At 40.3% G+C, this 27576-nt stretch overlaps 1 protein-coding gene across 1 annotated transcript; it reads right to left on the bottom strand.

Moving 5' to 3' along the window:
- Positions 1-15525: 15525 nt before the first annotated feature.
- On the bottom strand, positions 15526-22243 carry LOC118671044 (C-X-C motif chemokine 15-like). The gene is made up of 3 exons (XM_036339165.1): positions 22183-22243; positions 21404-21533; positions 15526-15619 (listed from the first exon to the last, which is right to left on the bottom strand). The coding sequence occupies exons 1-3, from the start codon at positions 22241-22243 to the stop codon at positions 15526-15528; spliced, it is 285 nt and encodes a 94-aa protein (XP_036195058.1).
- Positions 22244-27576: the final 5333 nt, after the last annotated feature.

The raw sequence follows: 27576 nt of genomic DNA, 5'->3' as shown, positions 1-27576 counted from the left end.
CCATATCACACGTTGAAAATCATTGGTCTATGTCCTACTCTGTCCCTACCTAGTTTCCTTGTTCTTTTTTTCTTCTAAATGCTAAGGTGCTTCTTTTGCCCAAAGATAGGTGTTATGCCAAGTGTGCAATGTTTAGTTTAGCAAAGTAAAATAAAATAATCTGATTTCTTTATCAAACCAGGCTTCTTTGAGAAGGAAATAAAAACCTCTTCCACCCAAAGAATAACTTCTAACTGCATTGAAGCTGAACTGACTAATATGAATAAATTAGCCATGGTTTGAATTAAGTGAGGTTTAAGGATTTCTCTGCTTTGGCCCCAATACATGTTCCTAAACATATATGAAAATCACAGTGGCTCAGGCAGAAGAGTCTCAGACAGCAACTTAATATTTATGCTTTGAATTATTCAAAAAAATTTTGTGTTTATCATCATGTTACCATGTTAGATAGGACCTCTTAAAAGATAATTATGCAGCACAAATGTCATAAGTTCTAAAAGTGAGAAAACATTATGCAATGCTATACACATCTTGAATTTTCAGAGTAAAGACTTGCTTTGTCAATGTACTGAATGGCTGATAAAGCACATGGTAATACTTTAACCATAACAGACTTTGCAAAGATGCTTTTAGTAAAAAGCTGCCTCTTTTCTGGTACTTAATAAATGTATATTCTGGAAATATTCTTAATTTGGATGATTTTAATGATAAAAACTTGAAAGAGGTTCCAGATTTTACTGGTACCTGTGATTTATGTTACCCCTTGCTAAGCTGTCTTTTTATGTCAGTGCATGATGTTTGAGGGGTATAAGGGAATGAGAGGAAGGGGAGACTTTCCACTGCAGCAGTAAAGGGTAGACCCAGCTGGGTCAAACATTTCACCAAGCGCAGTTATAGGCTCTTTTCTTCTGACAATTCCTTGATAGTCATTGGCAAGAGAAGTTACTCACAAATAACCTCAACACTCATCTCTTCTATCTAGATGACACCAGTTCACCCTTAAAACACTTCAATTTTTTTTTTCTAGGTGAGCTAAGTGTGTATTAAGAATAAGTGTGGCCTTTGAGGCCACCAAAGAACGTTTCCCAAGTGATGCTGTTTGGTTGTGTGCTGAATTGGTCTGTATTCATTTTCAACTTCTTTCAGGGTCTGAGATGGGGCTGCCACTGAAGGCTGTGGTGTGAGGAGGGCCTTCTTCATATATGACCTTAAGACAAAGAAGTCATCTCTGTAGATTCATACCAGCCTGACTCTTAAGAAAGAACCAGGACTAGACACAATTTTTCTGTGATTGATCTGGACCTCATCTAGTTACTTCTTCCAGCTTTGCTTTGGAAATGCCTCCTTATGAAAACCTCACAAATGCATAATCTGTTATTGTGCCTGGGAACCCACAAAGCTTGACATCATGTGATAGTTGGACCATGCGAAGAGTTATGAGATTGCAAGCTCCTTGCATGCATATTTTTTAATAATAAAATCTATCCTTCTGTGAGTAAACCCTAGGTTCCAGGCTCTCTGCTGAGCACTTTGCATGTTATCTAAATAAATTCCTCATAACTCTATGAAATAGATACTGTTATTATTTCTAACTCACAGAGAAAGAGTCTCAGTAAGATGAAGAAGCAATTTTCCTGGGATTGGACATCAGGTTATCTATTTCCAGATCCCTTGCTCTAACCTTGAAATGTCCATTGTAGGCTTAGCATAAACTAAGTGGGTTTTTTTTATCCACCTACCTTATTTTAATTTATCTTCAAATATATATTGTTGTTTGTTGATTTATTGATGCTAACCATTCTGGCAGATTATATATATATGAGAGAAACATGCAGATTGGTGTCACTCCACTATGCCCACCAGCCAATCAGAGCAACTATGCAAATTAACCCAACAAAGATGGCAGTTAGTTTGCATATGCAGGCTGAAGGCTCTGGCCAGAGTGAAGACTGAAGACTGAAGACTGAAGACTGAAGACTGAAGGCTGAAGACTGAAGAGGCTTGGCTTCTCTGCAGCAGCTGCAGTGTAGAAGCCAAGCCTTGCTGCGGCTGGACCAAAGGTCTGGGTCCCGGGTGCTGGAGGAAAACCAGTGCCAGCAGCCAGGGGAAGGAAGGCCTATTGCGTGAATCTTCGTGCAACCGGCTTCTAGTATGTGTGTGTTTGTGCGTGTGTATATATATATGTATACTTTGACCTGGACCCTTGACATGGATTATTTCATTTAATCTATACAACTCTATGGAGTGATTATCATTATCATCTCATCTTGATTTGAAAAGAGAGGCTTTATAAAATAAGTTACCCTATATTGTATCACTACAAATTATAATGTCTGTCTAGCACATTATAATGGATTAAATCAAAGATCCTTTAAAGAACTCTTAAATAATATTTTAAAATAATTGCAAGCAACCAGGCTTGCAATGACCCATGAGCCAAGAGGTCAATTCCTGGTCAGGGCACATGCCTGTGTTGTGGGCTTGAGCCCCAGTGGGTGGTGTGCAGGATGTGTCTCTCTCATTGATGTTTCTATCTCTCTATCCTTCTCCCTTCTTCTCTCTCTAAAATCAATAAAAAATTATATATTTAAAAAACCATTACAAGCAGAATCAGCCTTATACTAAAACTAGAGGCCCGGTGCACAAAAATTTGTGCACTCGGGGGTGAGGGGGAGATCCCTCAGCCAGGCCTGTGCCCTCTCACAGTCTGGGACCCCTCAGGAGATAACGACCTGCTGGCTTAGGCCTGCTCCCGGGTGGCAGAGGGCAGGCCCAATCCCTAGGTGCAGCCCCTGGTCGGGCTCAGAGCAGGGCCGATTGGGGAGTTGGGGCAACGCCTCCTGTCATGCACAGAGCAGGGAAGATTGGGAGGTTGCGATGCTACCCTCAGTCACGCTCAGAGTAGGGCCAATTGGGGGGTTGGGGCACCACCCCCCGTCATGCTCAAGGCAGGGTCAATGGGGAGGTTGCGGCGCCACCCCCTGTCATGCACAGAGCAGGGCCAATAAGGGGGTTGGAGCGATGCCCCCAGTCATGCACAGAGCAAGGCCCATCAGGGGGTTGAGGAGCTCCCCACTGTCACTCACAGAGTAGGGCCGATAGGGGAGTTGGGGCACCACCCCCTGTCACACACAGAGCAGGGCGGATCAGGGGGTTGGGGCGCCACACCCTGTCACACACAGAGCTGCAGGGCGATCAGGGAGTTGGGGAGCTCCCCCGTATCAGGAACAGGGCAGGGCTGATCAGGAGGTTGGGGCGCCTTCCCCTGTCAGGAACAGAGCAGGGCGGATAGGGAGGTTGTGGCCCCGCCCCCTGTCACACACAGAGCTGCAGGGTGATCAGGGGGTTTGGGCACTGACCCCTGTCATGTTGATCGCGGTGCCGGGAGGCTTCAAGGCTCAGCTGATCCTGGTGCTGGGAGGCCTCGCGGATCTGCTGATCCCAGTTCTGGGAGGCATATTGCCCTTTTACTATATAGGATAGAGGCCTGGTGCATGGGTGGGGCTGGCTGGTTTGCCCTGAAGGGTGTCCTGCATCAGGGTGGGGGTCCCCACTGGGGTGCCTGGACAGCCTGGGTGAGGGGCTGAGGGCTGTTTTCAGGCTCGCGAGTGACTGAAGCTCCCAACTGCTCCTTTTTTTCTTTTTCTTTTTTATTCTGGGACAGCTTTAGCTCTGGCTCCAGCTCTGAGGCCTCTGCTGCTGAAAACAGGTATCTGGTTTGTTTGGGTTCTATAATCGAAACAATGTATAACTCCAGCTCTGAGATCCCGGATGGCTGAAAGCAGGTTTCTGGGGTTTTGTTTAGCTTCTATATTTATTACAATGTTTCAAACTGCAGGCTTAGAGCCTGGCAAGGCAGGCGGGGAACGTTGGTTTCCTCTGTCATTGAAGCAAGCAAGCCTCATCTTAGTTTCAAGCTGCCTGGCTGCCAGCCGCCATCTTGGCTGGTCAGTTCATTTGCATATCGCCCTGATTAGCCAATGGGAAGGGTAGTGGCCGTATGCTAATTACCATGTTTCTCTTTTATTAGATAGGATTAGTATTTGGTGTGCACTAAGTCTTGCTTTTGCTTCTTAACAGCATTTTCTCTCTCTTTCTAATTGGTGACTATAAATCTCTTCATGTTAGAGAGGTTTATAAACATCCTTCCTTAGGGCCATCTCTTGCAAAGATGTCAGATCAAGGTGTAGTCAAATTTGTTAGACCATCTCCGGCACTGTTCCAGATTCACCAGCTGCAAATGTCATTCTATCCTCTTAAGGCAGCCCATACTTTATCATGCTTCTTCATCTAACTTTTATGCATGGAGATTACTGGCAATTAAGGCATCATGAGTTTCTGGTTTTAGGCAAATGATTTCCTCCCTGTTCCACATCATTTCATATATTGTTATGCAGTTTGGTATTCAGTCTTGCTTGACCACATCTGTAAAGAATTAGGCTCCTTGGAAGCCAAATTCTTTCTTCCCCTGTGAACTGGGGCTACTTTGTGAGTTCTGTGAAGTAGCTTGATGAAACATGTTTATCATCAGAAGTTGAACTAATGGTGATTGAATGTTCCAGCAGCTGATCTTTTTAGAAGAATAAACTAGGGACTGCCACATTACTTGATGTAAACTCTGGCTAAGTGGAATGTGAGGGAAAGGCTGGGGAACTTTTTTTATTGCTCAAGACGATTTCTTGTTGCAACTGAGAAATGTGGGAAATAACCAAAGTGATTGTTTCAGGGTTGGTTTCTCAAGCAATACTTTGAAATCTTTTTCAATTAAATAAATCTTAAGTGCCTGGCTTTGTGCAAAGCTTAAACTAGTTGTTTTAGGGGATAAGACATAACACCTGCCGTTTAGAATCTAACATAATAAAGCCCTGAGTGCACTCATGACTAATAGTTAAGAAAGGGTCAGAGAGGTGATATGGGGTTTTGAGGAAGGAAAAAAATAACATATATGCATGAAACAAAGAATAAGAGCACTGTGGAAGCAATGGCAGAGCTTTGAAAACATGGGTAATCTTTTCTCAAGTACAGATGTGATTGAGACTTCTGGTTTCTCATAATGGCAGGCTAGGTTATTTGGAGTCATACTCCCACAGAAAACACACAAAAAGCCTTGATAAAAGTATTTTTAAAAATATTTGAAAAGTTGCAAAGCCAAAAGAAATAAAGAATTATTAGCTAAAGATTTGAAGAAAATCAGGAACTCAGAAAATAAGTGGAGCATGAAAGAACCCTTTGTCCTGAAAGAGATTTGCTAATTCCCCCAAATCTGAACTTTATTTTTGATCACCCACACATAATGGCCAGTTTAACAGAAGACCACCTTCAATAAGCTCCTAATCCAAGAGACTGCACATTCACAATAAAGAAGAACCAAGTGTAAATCAGCCCTCAAACATATTTCAAGTGAAATGGTTAAGTCCAGGTAATATTAAACCTCAAACTTTAAGATTTAAGGTGGCCTTGGACTGGTAGTGATTTGGAACACAAATAGACTCGGAGAAAAAATCAAGTTCAATACAGGCGCTCAACATCAATTTCAGTAAACTTTATTTGCTGCCAGTAAGGTTACATTCATGCAGAAACTGAGAGTGTGTAAAGAGGTGTGTGTGTGTGTGTGTGTGTGTGTGTGTGTGCAGTTGTGTGTAGGTATTGAGTACGTAATGTCATGGTGGCACTATAAAGTGACACGTTACTCATAGTTTTTACCTCTTTTTTAAAAAAATATATTTTATTGATTTTTCATAGAGAGGAAGGGAGAGGGATAGAGAGTCAGAAACATCGATGAGAGAGAAACATCGATCAGCTGCCTCCTGCACACCTCCTACTGGAGATGTGCCCGCAACCAAGGTACATGCCCTTGACCGGAATCGAACCTGGGACCCTTCAGTCTGCCGGCCAACGCTCTATCCACTGAGCCAAACTGGTTAGGGCTTTACCTCTTTTTTTTTTTTTTTTTTTTTTTTTTTAAATATATATTTTATTGATTTTTTACAGAGAGGAAGGGAGAGAGATAGAGAGTTAGAAACATCGATGAGAGAGAAACATCGATCAGCTGCCTCCTGCACATCTCCTACTGGGGATGTGCCCGCAACCCAGGTACATGCCCTTGACCGGAATCGAACCTGGGACCTTTCAGTCCGCAGGCCGACGCTCTATCCACTGAGCCAAACCGGTTTCGGCGGGCTTTACCTCTTTTATTTTAGCTGGTATCTTTAATGACAAGGAATCTGCATGCTTTTGTAATTTTCTCAAAATAAGATACTGGTTAAATATTTAAGTCAAGCATATCCAGTTTACACATCTTTCTTGCCATGGAATAGTTTCTCTTACAGTTCTCTTTTTTTTTATTTAGATAAGATAGCATTGATTTATAACATTCTATAAGTTTTAAGTGAACAACATAACTAAGTACATTCACAAGAGAGTACATATATGCTAAAGAAGGCATTTAAAAACCATGGGGGAGCCGAACCAGTTTGGCTCAATAGATAGAGCGTCAGCCTGCGGACTGAAGGGTCCCAGGTTCGATTCTGGTCAAGGGCATGTACCTTGGTTGCGGGCACCTCCCCCGTAAGGGGCGTGCAGGAGGCAGCTGATTGATTTCTCTCATTGATGTTTCTAACTCTCTATCCCTCTCCCTTCTTCTCTGTAAAAAATCAATAAAAAAATATATATTAAAAAAAAAAAAAAACCATGGGGTAAAGGGATAAGCAAATAAATGGAGTTGGAACAAATTGTTAACCATCTGAGGAAAAGCTGAAGCTGAAGCTGATGGCTGAAACATCTTAATTTGAGAAAAAGAGTTTTGGAATGGGAAAGTACTATGGAAGCAAAACACAAATAGAGCCTATTAATAAATAACATAATGAATTAACTATACTGAAAAATAATATTTTTCATGGGAAACAAAACTGAAAAAACACAAATACAAATGGAAAGTACAAAATAAATATTTTGCAATTTATATTTTAGAAAAATATTTGTTTTATGTATAAATGTTATAAGTAAATGATAATATCAATAATCTATAGAAAAATTTCCCAGAAAGTAAAATATAAATGGCTGCCAAAAAAAGGGAAAGAATCCCAGTATCACTCATTAGAAAAATACAAACTTAAACAATAAAATATTAGTTTTCATTTATCAGGCTGGTAAAGATAAAAAAAATGACATACAGCATTATTACTAAGATGCTGAGAAATAGGCATTTTCATAATTTAATAGAGTGAGTTTAAATTAGAGCAAATTCTTTGGAAGTGTTTTCGCAATGATTATCAAAATGTAAAATGTGTGTACCTTTTACTCAGAAATTTCTAATCTGTGATTTTACCCTATAGATATACTTGTATAGCTTGTACACAAAAATGAATACACAAATAGTCACTAAAACTTTATCATATAAAAAGTCTGGAAACACTTAAATGCCCATCAGAATGGACAGGTAAAAACAAGGGTACATATTTTATAAAATATTCTATTCCCATTCCCCAACCTGAGTGAGTAAGTAAGGAAAGAAAGAAAAAAAAGGAAGAAAGGAAGGAAAGAAGACAAGAAAGAAGGAAGGAAGAAAAATGTATTGAGTGAAACAATGCTCCCATTATGTCACAAATATGCTAGTGCATGCAAAGAACATTTCTGGAAATATATTGAATTATTAGGTAAAAATAATTACCATGAGGGTAAACTAGGAAGTTCAGAATTTGGGGTGAGAGGAAATTTTATTTTTCTTTTTTCAAAAAAAGAAATACCACTATCTAACCCCTTACACTATTTGAATTTTTATCATGTACATGGTTTTTTTAAAAAAAATATACATAACACATGTAACTATTTTCTAATGTAAATTTTGGCCAATGGTTAAGAAATTTTTTTTGGGTGCTGTTCAAGCAATGCAATATACAGTTGTTGTATCATAGAATTTCACACTTGAAACCTGTATTATTTTATTAACCAATGTCACCACAATAAATTTAATTTTTTAAAAATTAATTGAACTTTACATGTATGACCTATGCAGAATGCTGTATGTACATTATACCTCAGTTAAAAAGATACATTAATAATAATTAATAACAATAGTAATGAAATCATATTTCTCTGAAAAAAAAAGAAATAGCAAACTGAATAAAATGATGTGACAGTAGAAATATGGCTATCTTTTGACAGAAGGCCCCAGGAGAATCATAATTGGCTCCAAGAGAACTGGGTTACACCTAAGTATACCCAATGTGTTCTGAGGTAATTCTTAAGAATAATGAAGACTTTTCATAAAGGATCTAATTCATGTTCTTCCTTAATTATTGATTGGCCTGGCTTATAAATGAGGGATCCATCTGACCTGGTGAGATTTGCATTTTAGAACAATCACTTTGCAGTGACTAAGACAGACTGAAAAGGGACATACTGGACCCATGGAAATTAGCTAGGAGGCCATTTCAGGGATAGAGGGAAAGGTTTGATAAGGCCAGAAGTAAGTTGGTGGCAGAGGTAAGAGAGCAGAGGATTAAATGAGGGTTGAAAAGGGTTTAGCCTGGCTGGTGGTGGGGCTGAGGGAGAAGGTCAGTCTATAATGACCCCTAAGTCCCTGGCTTGGGAAGATGGATGAACTGTCATGTAATAAAACCTAAAAACAGAACAAAGGATTTGGGGAAGATAATGAATGCATATCCTTCTCTTTGAACTCTCTGGCCCATGAGGTTGGGTATAGTCATGGATAAACATGTATGAGAGGTGAGGGAACAATTCTTTTTAGCAATGACAATTATTTAGTTGCAAGGAAAGAGAAAACTCTCCATGTGAATGGTGAATTCTGGAAGGAGATTTGACTAAATAAAAATGATAACATATTTTTGTTGGTGAAAGAAGAAAATACAAAAGACAGGTATCAGTCTAGCGCCCAAGATTATAGCATCCGATTACTGGGAAGGGAGGCTGATAGAGCTGGGAAGGAGTAGCAGGCAGGATGTCTTAGCCTGATGAATTGCTGTGCCATGGGAAAGAAATGAACCTCACCTAGAAATACACAGAGGGTCTCTTTCAGGAGAAGCTATGTCTCAGCATCCCACAGAATCTGGGTGTAACCAGGGTGGAGCTGGCTGGGGCAGAGGTAATGGAAGTGACTGGGGATAAAAATCAAGAATCCTGGAGTCATGCCTTGGCTTTGTCACTAGTTGGTTTTAGAAATCTTGCCAAAAGGTAAAATGTGAAGCAGTTGTAATTTTGACACGGATATAGACGAGAAGAAAATATCCCAGGCTTGAGGAGTATGGGAGTGTTTCCTGGAGGAGGTGATATACAAATTAAAATCATTCTTCAGATCTTAGTTCCTTTAAATGTTAGGTTAGGTGAAGTGTAAGAAAGCAGGCCAAGGGGAAGAGGTCCAAGGAGAGGAAACAGTACAAATAAAAGCTTTAATCCAAGAAATACAATCGTACCTTCAGAAAGATGATAAGTAATTGGATATGACTTCTAGAACGTAAACAGGTGAGAGAGATTTTCTTCTTCAGTCCTTGCAATCACCCTCTAATTATATATTAATGTTGACATACTGAAGAAGAAATTGAAATTAAGAACAGTTTCACTTGCCTCAAATCTCATATCTTATAAATGGTAGAACTAGTATGGTCTGCATGCTCCAAGTCCTGTTAACTATTAATTTTTATTTCTTCCCCACATTAACATATTAAGATGGATGTGTGGTACAGCAGTAATGAAGGAATACTTTTCTGAATATATCAGCAGGCTACACTTTGAAAAACTCTTTGAGTCTTTAAGAAAAAAAAATTACAGTGAAAAAATGTAAAACATGTGAGTCATTAGGTATATAATGTTTAAACAACATAAGGAAACAAATTTTCCTTGTGAAACCAGTCAAATAATTAAATGAATCACTAACCTTGGTTTCTTCTTAGTAGTTCATGATATCCTTTAGAAACTGTCTCATATTTAAGCAAAATTAACACAAGCCAAATTTGGTGGCCTTGATTATTACAAATGTATATAAAAAGCCACAGCAATTTGATTTTCTTCTATGAATAATTCACTGAAAGCAATTCCATTTTAGCAAAACCATGTATTTCCGGGAACCCGTCACAGATTTGACCTTCCCTTGAGTCCTCCTTTTGGAGCACTTGTCACATGGTAGGTCATCCTTATTATTCCATGGTCTTTTCTTTGTATTTTGTCTCTTTCATGTTCACTACAATGCAGTTGGGTGTGAATTTTATTTTTCTCTACTGCTTAGACACTATTAGGCTTCCTGAATATGAAAGTTTCATCTCAATCATTATCCTTTCAAATATTACTTACTTCTCACCCATTTTCTCTCTCCTCACTGTCTACACTCCTTTCAGAAATAAATAGGATATTCTCTCCTTGGCCAGTGTGGCTCAGTTGGTTGAGCATCCTCCCGTGCACCAAGAGTCACCAATTGAATTCCTGGTCAAGGGCATATGCCTGGTTGCAAGCTAGATCCCCAGTATGGGGCATCCAATCCATGTTTTGTTCTCTCCCGATCCTTTCCTCTCTCTCTAAAATCAATTAAAAAAAATGGGGAATAATTATTAACAGGATGGGAAATTTATATGCATATATGCATAGCTCATGGGCACAGAAATAGTGTGTTGAAGGCCTAGGAGGGGTGGGTGCGAGATGGAAAGGGTCAATGGGGGGAAAAAGGGATATCTGTAATACTTTCAACAACAAGGATAATTTTTTTAAAAAAAACTATTAAAAAATAAGTTGGATAGGCTCATAGTTTTCTTAAAGTCTCTCAACCTCCTTTTTGTATCTTCTATATTTATATCTCTGCTGCATCCTAGATGTGTTTAAAAGAATTGTTTCTCTAGGTGAATCTAATCTTCTGTTTAAGTCATACCATGAGATTTTACTTTATATAATCACATTTTTATCTCTAAACTTTCCTTTGTGTGTTTTTTAACTTGCTGTTCTTTTCCCTATTATTTATTTGTCTGCCCTCCCACCAATCTTCTTGGTTTCATAGTATCTTGTCCTTTCCTTAGGATCTAATTTCTTCTTTGATGTCAAATGCTTTGAAACATATTTATAATGGTCTCCTTGTTGATTTTAACACTTTCATTTTAGGGATGCTGTTTATTGTGGGTCTTAACTCTTGTTCAGGGTGGATGGCTCCTCCAGAGTTTTGTAAATTTGGAGTGTGGGCTCATCTTCAGCACGGCTTTATCTTTGAGACTTCTGTGGGGTCCATCCTGCTGGGCAATTTTACTTTCATTTCTGTCAGATATCAATGTGGATATCCTTCTCTGCTAGCTGGAGTTCCCAGACCATAGAGATGCTATAATGTTATAATGGAATTCCAAAACTGCTTGAAGATAGACTCTTAGTAAAGATTTTTCAGGGGAAAAATTGCCTCCCCACCCCCATCATTGTTTATGTTGAGGCACACATGCTTCTTTATCACAAACCTATGCTTTTTAGTAGCTTTATTTTTATTGAAGTTCTGATTTTATACAAGGATCTTTGTTACAACTCTCTATCATACCAAGATGCACAATCATGACATCTGCCCTGATGTGAAATTAAATGTCAACATCTAGGTTATTGATAAAACTTTTTGTTCCTCACCCTGCTCAACCTAAATCACTTACCTATGAAATGTCCTCTCCTACTTTCTGCTTCTGTTTTTGAGAGGCCTAGGGGAATATCCTGAGTTTTTTTTTCCTACTCTCTGGAGAATTAAGCTATTCACTTGAAAAGACATTTCATATCTCATTTAGTATTTCTAGGTGATTTGTAGCATAAGGATTTTTAGGTTATTTTGTCCAAAATTTTTTGATTAAATAAATAAACCACCTTCTGGAACCAGAAACACCATATTCATTTTGAGAAGAGTGCTCTCAAAGTTGTGGAGCAACCCCTGAGTTGTCTGCCAGCTTCTCTGGAAATCACCTGCCTCACTCTGGCTGGCCATGTCTCTGTGGTGTGTTCCCCTCTCCTGTCCACAGGAGTCTAGACCATAAGTGGTTGCATAACTCAACTGTGCCAAATGGATCCTTTTCTCTTGAAATTTGGAATTTTATTTTCAAAATACTCTGAATCTTCTACTTGTGGTTTCTAAAATAGTTCTTTTGTTGAGAGTGTTCCAGATGTAACAGTAGAAGTAAAAACGCTCACCATGTAACCATGGTCCCTTGGCCACAGTTGATTGGACCTATGTGGACACTTGAATCATTGTGGTCAATAAGGTCTTCTATCCTAAGAATTGGAAATTGAATCTTAGGGAAAGCAAGTTACTTTTTGTGAATGACTTGCCATAGAGACCGGAGGAGCAGAGAGAGAAAAAAAGAAACGTTAAGCCAGTGGGGAGAGGAAAAGACATAATACGTCACAAGAAAATTCCTGAGGGCTCCAGTGCCTCTGGACTGAATCCCTTTCTGCTACGTACTGAATATTTGCATCCCTCCAGAGTTCATATGTTCAAGCCCTAATCTCAATGTGATGGTATTTGAAGGTGGGGCCCTTGAAAAGTAATTAGGTCATGAGAGTGGAACGCACATAAATAACACCAGTTCCCTTAAAAGAAAAAGCCACCACAAGAAGGCAGGAAGAAGGCCATTGGTAAAGCAGGAAGAAAGCCTTCACCAACAGCCTGACAAACTGGCACCCTGACCTTGGATTTCCAGCCTCCAGACTGTGAGAAATAAGTGTTTGTTGTTCGAGCCACCCAGTTCATGTGATTGGTTATAGTAGCCCCAACTGATTAAGGCACTTTCTGAAGCAGCATTCCAATTCATTGACAACATGAGAATATCACTCAGACATTAGCACATTTTTCTTTAGAAACAGTAAAATAAAAATGATGCTCAGTCACTAAGTATGGTGTTACATATGCAAAAATTCCAAGAAGAAGTTCAATAACTAGAACATTACTTTAGCTCTATGTTTTCCATCTGTTCTTTCTGAGGCAGCATCCTTGTGATCTTCCCTGGGTCTTGATGGTCATGAATTTCCTCGTCCTCTTCTCCTTACATGATGACTTCACAATTTCCTGGGATGGGTCACTTCTACTCTTGGCTGATGTTATCTACTAGTTTTGCTTAATTTAAAAGTGAATTCTTAAAATTTAAGACAATCGTGTTATACAACTGTATGACATCCCATTTGCTTCTTTGTAATGAATTCTGTTTTCAGATCTTATAATGAATGACATATTTTATTATTGAACACTGTAGATAAATAATCTTAATTTGTTCTGAGTACAAGGTTGTGGAGGTTTAGGCCTTTGGAACTCAAAAGGTTGAGTGTTGAGACCAGAGTGTTGATAAGTTAATAAAAAACAATATACTGATGTTATCCTATATAATAAAAGGCTAATATGCAAATAGACCGAATGGTGGAACAACCAAACAACTGATCCCTATGACGTGTGCTGACCACCAGGGGGCATGCACGGAACATGGCTGGCATTGGCAGCAGGTTGTAGAGCATGGAACATGGTGAGCATTGGCTACAGCGGATGGTGGAGCAGGTTAGTGGGGGTGCCAGACCAAGGTGGGGCGCTGGTTGCTGTCATTAGGGTGAGCCTCTGGTGGTTACTGAAAACTCTTTGCTCCCATGTGCCACGGTCCCACCCAGAGTTCACACCTGCTGCCGGCACAGGCCCCACTTGCACATGCTGCCAGTGCCTGGCGCTGGCCCTGATTGCTTGGTGCCATCAGTGGGTGCGAGTGGTGGCTGCCTGCCCTGATCACCCCTCTGGGCTTCTCCACCTCCCCATGCTCCTGAAGGGTGATCTGGGCAAGCAGCCACCGCTCACACCCGCTGCTGGAGCTGGCCCCAATCTCTCTGTGCCATCAGTGGGTGCGAGTGGTGCTGGCGCCATCATCTGCGGGAGCGGCAGCAGGAGGAGAGGGGCTGCCAACAGACAGGGGATTGGGGGGGCTGTGGCAGGAGGGACCAGGCAGGGGCACGGAGGATGGGCTGAGACCTGCCTCTGTGCCCACAGCAGCCTCATGGCCCGTAGTTTCTTTCAAGGTGCATGAATTAGTGCACTGGGCCCCTAGTTAAGAATAATATCAAAGGATGGGTTGGAGAGAAAATCAGTGGTCCAATGTTAGAGTTAGCTGGGAAGTTAAATGGACCACAGGGTATTAGTGGACAGCATGAAGGAGGTGAAATCTGCTAAAATATATTGAGCTTAACAGGAAAACCTCTTACCTACGATATGAGTTTTGGGGACTATCCTTTCTACATAATGGAAATTTCAACACCTTTTCTCCTCACAAAAGCCAGTCACTTGACTGAAAACAACTTTTAGGTCTGCAACATAAATAGAGGAAGCAATTCATTGTAGTCCTAAATTAGCATAAATTGGTGCCACTTTCAAAGACAATTCTGAAGGATGAAACCAAGGGCTCTTGATGTCCAGAGGATGTGATGTTCCTTGTGTGACCGTCAGTTAGGGGCACTACAATACAAAGAGAGTGACATGTAACTATACAGATACACAGGATTACTCCTATGTAGTCCCTTGTAAGAAAAAAAAATTTAAAAATAACTAAAAAATAACTAAATAAGTCCATGTTTTGGTAAACTGAAAATTAATAATAGCTATAATTAAATACTTCACGTGTATTATCTCAGGTTCCCCAATGATAGATCAAAGTAAGAACAAGTATAAGTATAAAAACCCCAATGTTGTCACTTATCCAGAATAACATAACTTGTAGCTGGTGGATCTATAGAATAGCTATTGAATTAAAAAACCCAAGGTCCTCCCCAAACATTGAATCACTCAACTGCTGAGGTGACCCTCAGATGACTCTAAGCTTCATATAACCTTAACTTGTTTTCCTTTTCTTTTCAATTAAAGAAAACACAAAATTTAGTTTTTTCATTATGAATGGCCACCTCTTTCTTCTTACCTCTGTCTGCTATGACTTAAAAATCTAAAAAATATATTGTTTATAAGTTAATTCAAATATTCTCCCATTATCACCTGTTAGTCCTCGTTTATACCTGCTCCATCCACAAATTTGCAATTCCATTTGGAGTTTAGTTTTCAGAACTATTGTCAGAAATACATCATTTTTCAAAGGAGGGAATTTTTTTTTCTTAAAGTTTCTTTTATCAAATGGGTCTATCGTCTGCAAAGTTGGTCTACATAAAACATCTTCTAATCATTTTAAACCACTTTCATATCCAAGGAGGTTATTTATAACACATGTCAAATTGGATATCATGTTAAATAAAAGGTGTGGACCAGTGATTCTTAACTTCAGCATTCATCAGAATCACCTAGAGATTTTGTTAAAGCAGACCATTGTGCCAATCCTGAGTTTCTGATTCAGTGGGTTGGAGGTGTGACCTAGGAATTTGCATAACTAACATATTGTCAGATGATGCTAATTTTGCTGGTGTGGGGACCACACTTATGAATTCCCTGGTATAGACCTATTGTAATCTTATTGTAATTTTATTCCAATTTATAGAAGAGTCTGTGTATTAAGAAAATAGAGAGCATGAATGTGAATGTGAAAATCTCTGGTATTAATTGTACCTGTCCATAATCTTTTTTATAATAGTCATCACCCAATCAGCCTCAGGATCCAAACAAATTAATTTCCCATCTTTCAATGTGACTCTGAAAAGAAAAGAGTGTTTTGGTTAAATAAAAACTGTACTTAATAATGCTTTAAATTTATTCATTAGAATTTCTATAACAGTTAATGCATATGTTTAAAATGAGGACATGGTTTTCTCAAAATATGTTAATAACATTATTAGAAAATGACTTTTAGTCACATCAGTATGTACAACTAAATTACTTTTAATCCACAAAAAGAATAACATTTTTTTTCTAAAAGACTTTTTACATATCAATTAATCAGCAAACATTTATTGGTTTTAAGATGTGTAAGGTACAGTAGTCTCTGAAAAATCTACATAAGTATAATATCTTCCAGGCTGCCAGTTATCAACCACTTACTATGTATTTTATAATTATATCTATGCTAATTTTGTTAGTTTTTAGGCTCTTGGTAAGCCTCTTTTATTACTGAGAGAGACAGGGAGACCGTAAGTTGCTTATTTCAATGAATTCTCTAGGGGTTCAGAATGTACTGCTTTGTTCTGCACTTTACAGAACCACAAAGCTCCACTCCTTTGACATTCATTACAGGAGGAACAGATCATCTTTCTACACTCTGAGCTGGGGTGTACATTTCAGAGTTTAAGTAAATAACACAATTTAATATTCAACTGTAAGAAAATATAATGACAATAGAATAATAATAAATCTTTATCAAATAACCTGTACAAGGATAACCACAAAACATCATGCATAATGATGAAAACTTGGAAGTATTCCCTTTGAATGCAGAAACAAAATAAGGGTGCCTACTACCACCCCAGCCATCTCAGTAAAGTTAGAAAAATGAATAAAAAGTATAAGGTTTTCAAAAGAGGGAAACTAAACTGCCATTATTCCCAGGAGATGTGAATACCTAAGTAAAGAGTTGGTGGTTACAAAAGCAATAAAAAGTTTTATTTCTCAACACAGAATAGCTGGAATGTAAAATTTTGTAAAGCTATTGTTTACAATATTATCAAATAATATGAAGTGACTAGAAATAAGTTTTAATAATAAAAAACGTATAAAAGGTTTTTGTAGAGAAAAATATAAAACTTTGAAGACATTACAGAAAGCCTCAATAAATTTGAAGCTATTCTATGTTCTTAAAAACTCAAAATCATAAAGATGTCAATAATTCACAAATTAATCTATAATTTCAAAGAAAATTCACTCAAAAATTATAATCAGTGCAGATTTGCAAGCTACTTCTAAGGTTTATCTGGAAGAGCAAAAGTCCAAGGAAAGAAAAGCCACTCTTGTCCTAGTTGATTTGGCTCAGTGGATAAAATGTTGGCCTGCGGACTAAAGGGTTCCAGGTTAGATTCCAGTCAAGGGCACATGCCTGGGTTGTGGGCTTGATCCCCAGTGGGGGCGTGCAGAAGGCAGCCAATCAATGATTCTCTCTTACCATTGATGTTTCTATTTCTCTCTCCCTCTCCTTTCCTCTCTGAAATCAATAAAAAATATATATATTTTTTAAAGCCACTCTGAAAATGGGAAAATTTTTCTTCCCTGATGTTAAAAATTATTAGAAAATAATAATAAAGATAGTATACAAGTATAGACAAATTGATTAATGGGACAGAATAAAGAGATCAGAACCATCCCTACACATTGAGAGAACTCAATTTATAGCAGAAATAACATGGTAGATCAGTAGGGAAATGATGATATTTTTAATAAATAGTGCTGGAACTATTGGTGAACTATATAAAATAATAAAATTAAATTAAATATGCCCTAACCGGTTTGGCTCAGTGGATAGAGCATCGGCCTGTGGACTCAAGGGTCCCAGGTTTGATTTCGGTCAAGGGCATATACCTTGGTTGCCGGCCACATCCCGGGTAGGGGGTGTGCAGGAGGCAGCTGATCGGTGCTTCTCTCTCATCAATGTTTCTAACTCTCTATCCCTCTCCCTTCCTCTCTGTAAAAAGTCAATAAAATATATTTTTAAAAAAATTAAATTAAATAATTCCCTCACATTATATACAAAAATAAATTTTGGATGGGTTAAATTTTTAAATACAAAAAGAACTGTAAACTTTTTAGAAGACAAAAGAGAAGTATATTTTTATAAGCTCTGTGAAAGTTTTTGAAACAAGACACTAAAACTGCTAACCAGAAAAGAGCATATTGCTAAATTTACATATATTAAAAATGTAAACTTATGTTAATAAAAAGGTACCATACCAAGAATAAAAATATGAGCCCCAAATTGGAAAATGAGCTTTCCTATCCATAAATCTGACAAGGAGTTAATATCCACACTATGCTAACAAAACAAAACAAACAAATGTGAGGCATTGGGGAAAGGATAGTACCCAAGGAAAAGAAGCAATGAAATTAATAGTTATTTCACAAAAGAGGGAACAAAATGCTCATAAATATATGAAAAAATTCAACTTCATTAATAATAGAGAAATGAAAATTAAAAAATAAAAGATACCAATGCATACCAGTCAGGTTGACGAGACCAATTACTGGCCAGTATGTGAAGAAACAGATTATTAAATGTAGAAAAGAGTGTCAGTTTGTGCGATTACTTTGTAATAGAATGGGATTACCTAGCAAGATTGAAGATGTGCACATCCTAAGCCCAGCAAATAATTCCTAGAGATACTATCATATACATGAACCAGGAGACATATACAGAATGTTGATAAGGGTAAAAATCTAGAAAGAACCTAAATGTGCATCAATAGTGGATTGGATAAAATAATTTTGTATTTGTTGATTTAATATTCCTACAGCAGAATACTAAATATCACTTACATTGAATTAACTACAGCTAAACACATCAAAATGTGTGTATTGAAGAATATAATGTTGAATAATAAGAAGCAAGTCACAAAACAATACATTTAGTGCGATTCCAGTGACCTGGAGTTCAAAATCAGGCTTAGTCCATTTCAGCTACTGTAACAAAAGTATTGACTTAAACAACAAACATTTATTTCTCACAGTTCTGGAGGCTGGGAAGTTCAAGACCAAAGTGCAGGCACTTTAGGTGTTTCGTGAGGATCTACTTCCTGTTCCACAGGTTACTATCCTCTTGCTGTATCCTCCCATCATGGAATGGTCAGAGAGCTCTCTGGGGTCTCTTTTACAAGGGCTTGAGTCCCATTCCTGAGGACTTCACCTTCAGGACCTAATCACCCCCCAAAGGCCCCTAATATCATCACATTAGGGATTAGAATGCCAACATATGAACATAAGGTGTGGAAACACATTCAGTCCATAACACTGACAAAATAAATAATAATCTTTTTAAGTAGTATACACTGGTGTTAAAACAATTTTTAAAAAGCAAGAACTATCACAGTTTAAAGTGATAGTTACTCTTTGGAGTGGGGTGAGTATATGATTTAAGAATTGTATTAGTTTGCTATGCATAGCAATATAACACTGACTGGATGTCTTAAAAAAACAGAAATTTGTTGTCTCACAGTTATGGAGTCTAGTAGAAGTCTAAGATCAAGATATTGACAGATTTGTGTGTTGTTGTTTTTTTGAGGCAACTCACCTTAACTTTCAGATGACTGTCCCTTAACTGTGTCCTTTTCTCTGTGCGTACACATTCCTGGTGTCTCTCCCTCTTCATTTTAAAAAAAGTATGTTTTAATTGATTTCAGAGAGGAAGGAAGAGGGATAGAGAGATAGAGACATCACTGATGAGAGAGAATCACCAATCAGCTGCCTTCTGCACGCAATACCAGGGATTAAGTTTGCAATCCAGCCATGTGCCCCAATGGAGAACCAAACCTCCTGGTTCATAGGTCTATGCTCAACCACTGAGCCATGCCAGCTGGGCTCTCCCTCTCCTTAAAAGGACACCAGTCATATTGAATTAGGCCCCACTCTTATGACCTCATTTAATCTTAATTACCTATTTAAAGACCTTACCTCCAAACAGTCACTTTCTAGGTATTGAAGGTTGGGATTTCAACATAAAAATGTATAGAAGACACAATTCAACCCATAACAGGAGTGTCACATGTGGAGCTTTCTGATGTACTAATTATGTTCTATATTTTGGCCTCTGTAACACGTGAGCAGGTGTTTATTATTGCTCTTTAAACTGTACAGATATCTATTCATATACTCTTTTGCATGTGTGCTTAAAGTAGAATCTTAAGAAGGCCCACCAAGTTTCTTTCCTTAATCTCCAAGAATGTGAACTTGATTAGATATCAAATCCATGACTTTATCACATTACATGGCAAAAGGGATTTTGCAGATGTAGTTAAGGTTACTAATCAGTTGAATAAATTAAAACAAAGCATAATTATTAAGGTGGGCCTAATGCGTGGTCCCTGAAAGCAGGGAGTTGTTTCTGCTTATAGCAGAAGAGGTAGAGAGAGAGATGTGAGGCATGAGATAAATTCAAGAGACAAATTCGAAAGCAGTTTCTAAAAACTGAGAGCAACCCTGAGCCAAGAATATGGATACTTAGTCCTATAACTGCAAAGAACTGAATTTAATCAACAACATAAATACTCTTAGAAGTGGATTCCTCCCCAGAGCCTCCAGATGGGACTTTAGCCCAGCTGACACCTTGACTTTAGCCCCTTATGAAATCCTAAGAGTTCTTACCACAAAACAAACAAACAAACAAAACAATAATTATGTGATGTGATAGAGGTGTTAGCTAACAGTCCAGTCACCTGGACTGTTGACCTACAGAGCAGTGAGATAATAAACAGATTTATTTTAAGTCACTAAGTCATGGTAATGTGTTACTAGCAATGAACAACTCAAACAGTATGCATGATATAGTTCACAATACAAAAAAGTTTCAGTAAAATGCAGAAGTGTTTCCCACAGCCTCTAAGCTCTATATTTTTAGGCTTCAGGAAGATTGACAAGTCAACCTCCAGAGCCATTAGACAATATTGATCTTATTGTGTGTGTCAGTGTATAATAGAGAGATTTTCAGACAATTAAGAATTACCCATGTACCCTTACAGAGGACAATGTATCTCTGCTTATTGTACATGTTCATTGACCTCAAAGTCCACTCAGAAGAAGTCATACCCTAATCATGTTCCCATTTGAGAGCCCTTTATTTTTGGAGAGAGTACATGATGGTTTTAGAAATGAGAGCATAAACACTGAACAATAATCTTCCCACACTATGCAGAGATAATGCTCAGAGCCTGGTCATCTGTACTCTCAATTTAGTACATTTGTAAGCAAATGTCAACTTTGAAAACACAGTACTATAAATGACCCAAACAGATATTTTTTTCCCCAAAGAAAATATGCACATAGTCAACAGACAAGAAAAGCTGCCCAACATCACTTGTCATTAGGGAACTGCAAATCAAAACCACAATGAGCTAACCCTTCACTCCTGTTAGAATGGTTATCATCCAAATGATGAGAGATAACAAATGTGGCGAGAATGTGGAGAAAAGGGAACCCTTGTGTTCTGTTGGTATAGCCACTGTGGGAAAAAAAGTATGGCAGTTCTTCACAATATTAAAATAAAACTACATATAATCTAGCAATTCCACTTCTGGTAATATATCTAATGAAAACAAATACACTAACTCAAAGGGAAATCTGCTCTACCATGTTCATAATAGCTTTATTTACAATAGCCAAGATATGGGAACAACCTAAGTCCATTGATAGATGAATATATAAAGAAGATGTGAGATTTGACCTCATTCAACCTCTTTCATATATATATGAAAGTTAAGAGAGTAGACCTTAAGAATTCTCATCACAAGGAAGAAAGAAAATTTCAATGCTAGATCTTTCATTCTCCCCCATATCTTCACTACTTACATAATTTCTTTTCTGCTGCAGTAGGCACCTTCAGGTATCAACTGAACATTTGTAATAAATTTGGGAGAAATAAAGTCAGAATGTATCTGAATACACTGACATCGCAACTCTTGGCTCTCACAGGGATCAGCTGTATGAGAAAAGAATAGCAAAACCCTGAGTAAGAACAAAGACAACCACAAGCTTAATTCTTTACCTGAAATTTGAAATCAGTGCAGCAGGACACTCAACACAGAGTAAATACTGATAGGAATATTTAGAGAGACAATCACACAAATCTAATCATCTGCTCTTCTGTTGACCAGTGAGCATTTATTGAGCATTTACTACATTTGAGAAGCTGATCTCAAACACTAGATCAATAATTCATTGCTTAAAAGTATATATGGTCAATAAGAGTTTATTTAATGGTAAAGTCAATTTTCTTTTATGAAAAGATGTAAATATACAGATTTTGTGTAAATTCCATCCATTGAAGACAATGATTTATATCTGCCTACCATCATTAAAATAAACACCCTAAACCTATTTGCAGTAATGTTCTTGCTATAATCTCCAACAAGAAAATTATAGACCATTATAGTCAGATATTTCTAGGAAATTAAACAGATTTTTTAAAATTAATTTAAGAATTGTTGACACTGTAATCTATATGTTTACTTAAATATTAATTGCAGTTTCTACATTTTGCCTAATGCTAAATACAATCTCATTAGATTGGGAATCTTTTTTTTTTGACATTTTCTAGTGTCTAGAAGGAAAAGGCATGGTTGGCTTACCAAAGATAGCCAGGACAAGAACAGCCAGAAGTATGACTGCCCATGAGCTCTCAGCAGCCATGCCTGTGCTTGACCTTGATCCCTGTATGAATGGTGAAATCAACACTGCAGCACTCTTTTATGTACTCTGAGAATTTTTTGTTGTTCTTGCATTCTTTCTGCCCATTGAAGAGTGAAAAGAGCATGTTCATCATTGCAAGCCAGAAAGGAAGCTGGCTTTGTTTTTCAGGTTTTGTTTAATTTGGGGTTTGGGACAGGATAAGGTGGATTTGTTGAATAGAAAAGTGAACCTATTATTTCCTGAGGGTGGTGAAACTGTTATTATGAAGGTTCAGTTCCAGTTGCAGTTAATGGTGATTTACAGAATGGAATCACAAAACTGTCTACATCTCTTTTCAAAGGTGATATTTGTACAAAGTAGGAAATTAATATGCTTTTTTTTTGTTCAGCAACTATTTGCTTATGTCTTTTATGCTTATTTGCATAATCCAACTCAAGGTTATAAAGGAATCGGCCAAGCTCTAACTATACTTACAGTATAGATAACTTACAAAAAAACTGAAGTTCAAACTATAGTAACCCTTGTTCTCCTAAGAACAGTTTACTTTTGATTTGAAGGCAGCAGTTTCAAACTAAATAATCTAATCAGGAACTATGAGCTTCAATTTTTTTTTTCCTTAAGATTTATAGGTGACCTTAATTATTTCATACTGACCACATTTTTTTTTGCATTAACAAATCAAACACTAAACTATTTATATTAGATTCCTAGGGCTGCCATAGCAAAGTACCACAAACTGGGTGTCTTCAAAAGAGAAAGTTTTGCCTCACAATTCTGAACGGTAAAAGTCCAAAATCAGGGTATTGGCAAGGTTAATTCTTATGGCTGTGAGTAAGGGATTTGCTTGAAGCCTCTCTCCTTGGCTGATAGATGGTTATCTTCATCTTCACATGGTGGTCTCTCTGTGTATATGTCTGTCTCCCAATTTTCCCTTTGTATAAGAACACCAGTCATGTTGGATTAGGGCCCAACCAAATGACCTTATTTTCATTTGGTTACTTCTGAAAGAACCTGTCTCCAAATGAGGTACTGGGGTTAGGACTTAACTTGATGACATTAGGAGGGGGACATACTTCAACCCATAACAGCATTTAAGTGAAGAATCAATAATTACTGAACGGCTGATATAGTAAAAAGGTAAATCTAGCCTAAATAATAAGATAATTTTGCCAATTCTTATTGAGCATCTATTACCTTCCAGAGCTATTGCTGGACACTAGGTATTTGAAAATAAAAATTGAGTTTCTGCTCTTGAGAAGTTCACTGACTGTTTGGAAAGAGACATGTGAGCAAATTAAACTAAAAGATGATCTGTGTTATACTAGATATGTACCTGAGGCACTCTGAGGAAGAAGAGGGAAGACTTGGCTAGAAGAGGGGGGAGGTAAAACATCGGAGGAGATAACATTGGAGTTATTAAAGATGAAAAAAAACCACCTCATCATAATAACAAACCTTCCAGACAGAGAAATGCACAGAGAGGCACAGCTTTGTGAAGAGTTGCTATGGTCTGAATGTTTATGTCTCTCCAAAATTCACATTTTGGAATCCTAACCCCCAAAGTGATGGTGGTAGGGGGAGTGGAGCCTTTGGGAGATGATTAGGTCTTGAGGATGGAGGCCACATACATGGGATTAGTTCCCTTTGCAAAAGAGACTCTTGGGGAATGTGGAATGGAGGGGGTAAAAAGGGACATCTGTAATATGTTCAACAGTAAATCTACACTAATAAAAGACAAAGATGCTAATTGACCATACCTTTGCTACACCCAAGCCACGCCCACCAGCCAATCAGAGCAACTATATGCAAATTAACCCAAACAAGATGGCAGCCAGCAGCCATGGAGCTTGAGCAAGCCGGAGGCTTGGTTGCCCTGGCGATGGAGGAAGCCAAGCTTCCTGCAAGCCCTGGCTGGCTGTACCCTCCACAAAAGGCAACAAAGTTTCAATTATAGAAGCTAAATAAATCCCAGAGACCTGCTTCCAGCCAGCCTCCACTGGGAGCTTGGGTGGCTGGGGGCTGTGGCCAGGCTTCAAACAGACATCAGCCCCTCACCAAGGCTTGCCAGGCACCCCAGGGGGGACCCACAGCCTGAAGGGGCTGTGGTCAACCTGAAAACAGCCATCAGCCCCTCACCGAGGCTGGCCAGGCACCCCAGCAGGGAAACCCACACTGAAGGGGCTGTGGCCAGCCTGAAAACAGCCATAAACCCCTCACCCAGGCTGGCAACACCCTCATGGGGTAAGGGTCCCCGCTGGGGGGCTTGGCCAGCCTGAAAACAGCCATCAGCCCCTCGCCCAGGCTGACCAGGCACCCCAGTGGAGACCCCCACCCTGAAGGGGCTGTGGCCAGCCTGCTAACAGCCATCAGCCACTCACCCAGGCTGGCCAGGCACAACAGCAGGACCCCCCTCCCTGAAGTGGGTATGACCAGCCTGAAAATGGCCCTCAGTCCCTCACCCAGGCACCCCAGCGGGAACCCCACCCTGATCTGGGACACCCTTCAGGGCAAACCAGCCAGCCCCCACCCATGCACCAGGCCTCTATCCTATATAATAAAAGGGTAATATGCAAATGGACCCTAACAGCAGGGCGACTGGGAATCACTGGTCACTATGACACACTGACCACCAGTGGGCAGATGCTCAATGCAGGAGCTGCCCCCTGGTGGTCAGTGCGCTCTCACAAGGGAAACTCTGCTCAGCCACAAGCCAGGCTGATGGCTGCCAGTACAGTGGTGGTGGTGTGAGCCTCTCCCACCTCAGTAGCACTAAGGATGTCCGACTGCAGCTAGGCCTGCTCCCTGCTGGCAAGTGGACATCCCTGAGGGCTCCCGGGCTTCCAGAGGGATTTCTGACTGCCAGCTTAGGCCCAATCCCTCGGGGAGCGGGCCTAAGCCAGCAGGTGGTCATCCCCCGAGGGGTCCCAGACTGCGAGAGGACACAGGCCGGGCTGAGGGACCCTCCCGAGTGCACAAATTTTTGTGCACCATGCCTCTAGTATAAATTTAAATAAAAGAGAGATCCCACAGGGCTCTCTAGACCCTTCTGTCATGTGATGACTCAAGGACTAGTCTGTGATCCTGTCACCATTATCTCAAACTTTTAGCCTCTAGAACCAGGAGAAATAAATTTATGTTTTTTATAAGCCACCCAGACCATGGTATTTTGTTATAGCAGCCCAGACAGACCAAGGCAAGGGTATTGGCAAGTCCCAGATGGGGAAAGTTATTGCAATCTCAAAATGAGATAAATTTTAATAACTTGACAACATTCCATTGACTGATCAGGTCTTGGCCTTTATTCAAACCAACAAGCTAAAAATAAGTTAGAAACACTATTCAGACATAACCTTAATTTCTCTGAGTCTCATTTTTCTTCTGTACCAAGTAGAGATCATAAAATGCTGTGTTATCTACATATGTAGATATTATACTATCTAATAAAAGAGAAACATGGTAATTAGCCATACCTCCACTACGCTTCCCATTGGCTAATCAGGGCGATATGCAAATTAACTGCCAGCCAAGATGGCGGCCGGCAGCCAGGCAGCTTGAAGCTAACATGAGGCTTGCTTGCTTCAGTGACGGAGGAAGCTAACGTTCCCTGCCTGCCGCTGCCGGCCTCTGAGCTTGCAGTTCGAAACATTGTTACAAATATAGAAACTAAACAAACTCCAGAAACCTGCTTTCAGCCAGCCAGGATCTCAGAGCTGGAGTTGAAAGATTGTTTCAATTATAGAACCCAAACAAACCAGATACCTGCTTTCAGCAGCTGAGACGTAAGAGCTGGAGCCAAGCCTCATAGCTAAACAGAATTTAAAAAAAAAAGAAAAAAGGGAGCGGTTGGGAGCTTCAGTTACCCGCCAGCCTGAAAACAGCTCTCAGTCCCTCACCCAGACTGGCCAGGCACCCCAGTGGGGACCCCCACCCTGATCCAGGACACCCTTCAGGGCAAACCAACCGGCCCCCTCCCGTGCACCAGGCCTCTATCCTATATAGTAAAAGGGTAATATGCCTCCCAGCACCGGTATCAGCAGATCCGCGAGGCCTCCCGGCAATGGGATCAGTATGACAGGGGGCAGCGCCCAAACCCCATGACCACCCTGCGGCTCTGTGTGTGACAGGGAGCGGGGCCACAACCTCCCTATCCACCCTGCTCTGTTTGTGACAGGGGAAGGCGCCCCAACCCCCTGATCAGCCCTGCTCTGTGCCTGATAGGGGGGAGCTCCCCAACCCCCTGATCGCCCTGCAGCTCTGTGTGTGACAGGGTGTGGCGCCCCAACCGCCCCCCACGGGTCCTGCTCTGTGTGTGACGGGGTAGAGCCATAACCTCCCCATCGGCCCTGCCCTGAGTGTGATAGTGGCGGCGCCCCAACCCCCTGATCGGCCCTGCTCTGTGCGTGACAGGGTACGGAGCCCCAACCCCCCTGATGGGCCCTGCTCTGTGAGTGACAAGGGACAGTGCCTCAACCCCCTGATCGGCCCTGCTCTATCCCTGTGTGACAGGAGGCAGTGCCCCAACCCCCTAATCGGCTGGCTCTGTATGTGACAGGGGTGGCACCAGAACCCCATGATCCACCCTGCTCTGTGCTTGACGGGGTGGCGCCGCAACCTCCCCATCAACCCTTCCTTGAATGTGACAGTGGGCGGCGCCCCAACCCCCCAATCGGCCCTACCCTGAGCATGACTGAAGATGGCATCGCAACCTCCTGATCCGCCCTGTTCTGTGCATGACAGGGGGCGGTGCCCCAACTCCCCAATTGGCCCTGCTCTGAGACAGACCAGGAGTTGCGGGGCAGGCACCTAGGGATTGGGCCTGCCCTCTGCCACCCGGGAGCAGGCCTAAGCCAGCAGGTCGTTATCTCCCGAGGGGTCCCAGACTGTGAGAGGGCACAAGTGGGGCTGAGGGACCCCCCCCCCCGCCAGTGCACAAATTTTTGTGCACGGGGCTTCTAGTCTATATATAATAAAAGCCTAAGCTACAGTTAAGGCAGAACAACCAGTCACTATGATGCGCTCTGACCACCAGAGGGCAGATGCTCAACACAAGAGCTGCCCCCTGGTGGTCAGTGTACTCCCACAGGGGGAGCACTGCTCTGCCAATAGCTGGGCTCAGGGCTGGCGAACGTAGCAGCAGTGGTGGGAGCTTCTTCTGCCTCCGCGGCAGTGCTAAGGAGCAGTGAGCTGAGTGGTAAGGAGTGAGGGGTCCTGGACTGTGAGAGGGCACAGGCTGGGCTGAGAGACCCCCCCTCCAGTGCATGAATTTCATTTACTGGGCCTCTAGTGATGATAATAAGGAAGTATACAAAGCTGTGATAACCAAATGTTGAAAG

Source organism: Myotis myotis, unplaced genomic scaffold (genome assembly GCF_014108235.1).
Source record: "Myotis myotis isolate mMyoMyo1 unplaced genomic scaffold, mMyoMyo1.p scaffold_m19_p_1, whole genome shotgun sequence".
Classification (NCBI taxonomy): domain Eukaryota; kingdom Metazoa; phylum Chordata; class Mammalia; order Chiroptera; family Vespertilionidae; genus Myotis; species Myotis myotis.
The sequence above is the reverse complement of the archived record's forward strand: the minus strand, read 5'-3'. Positions and strand labels throughout refer to the sequence as shown.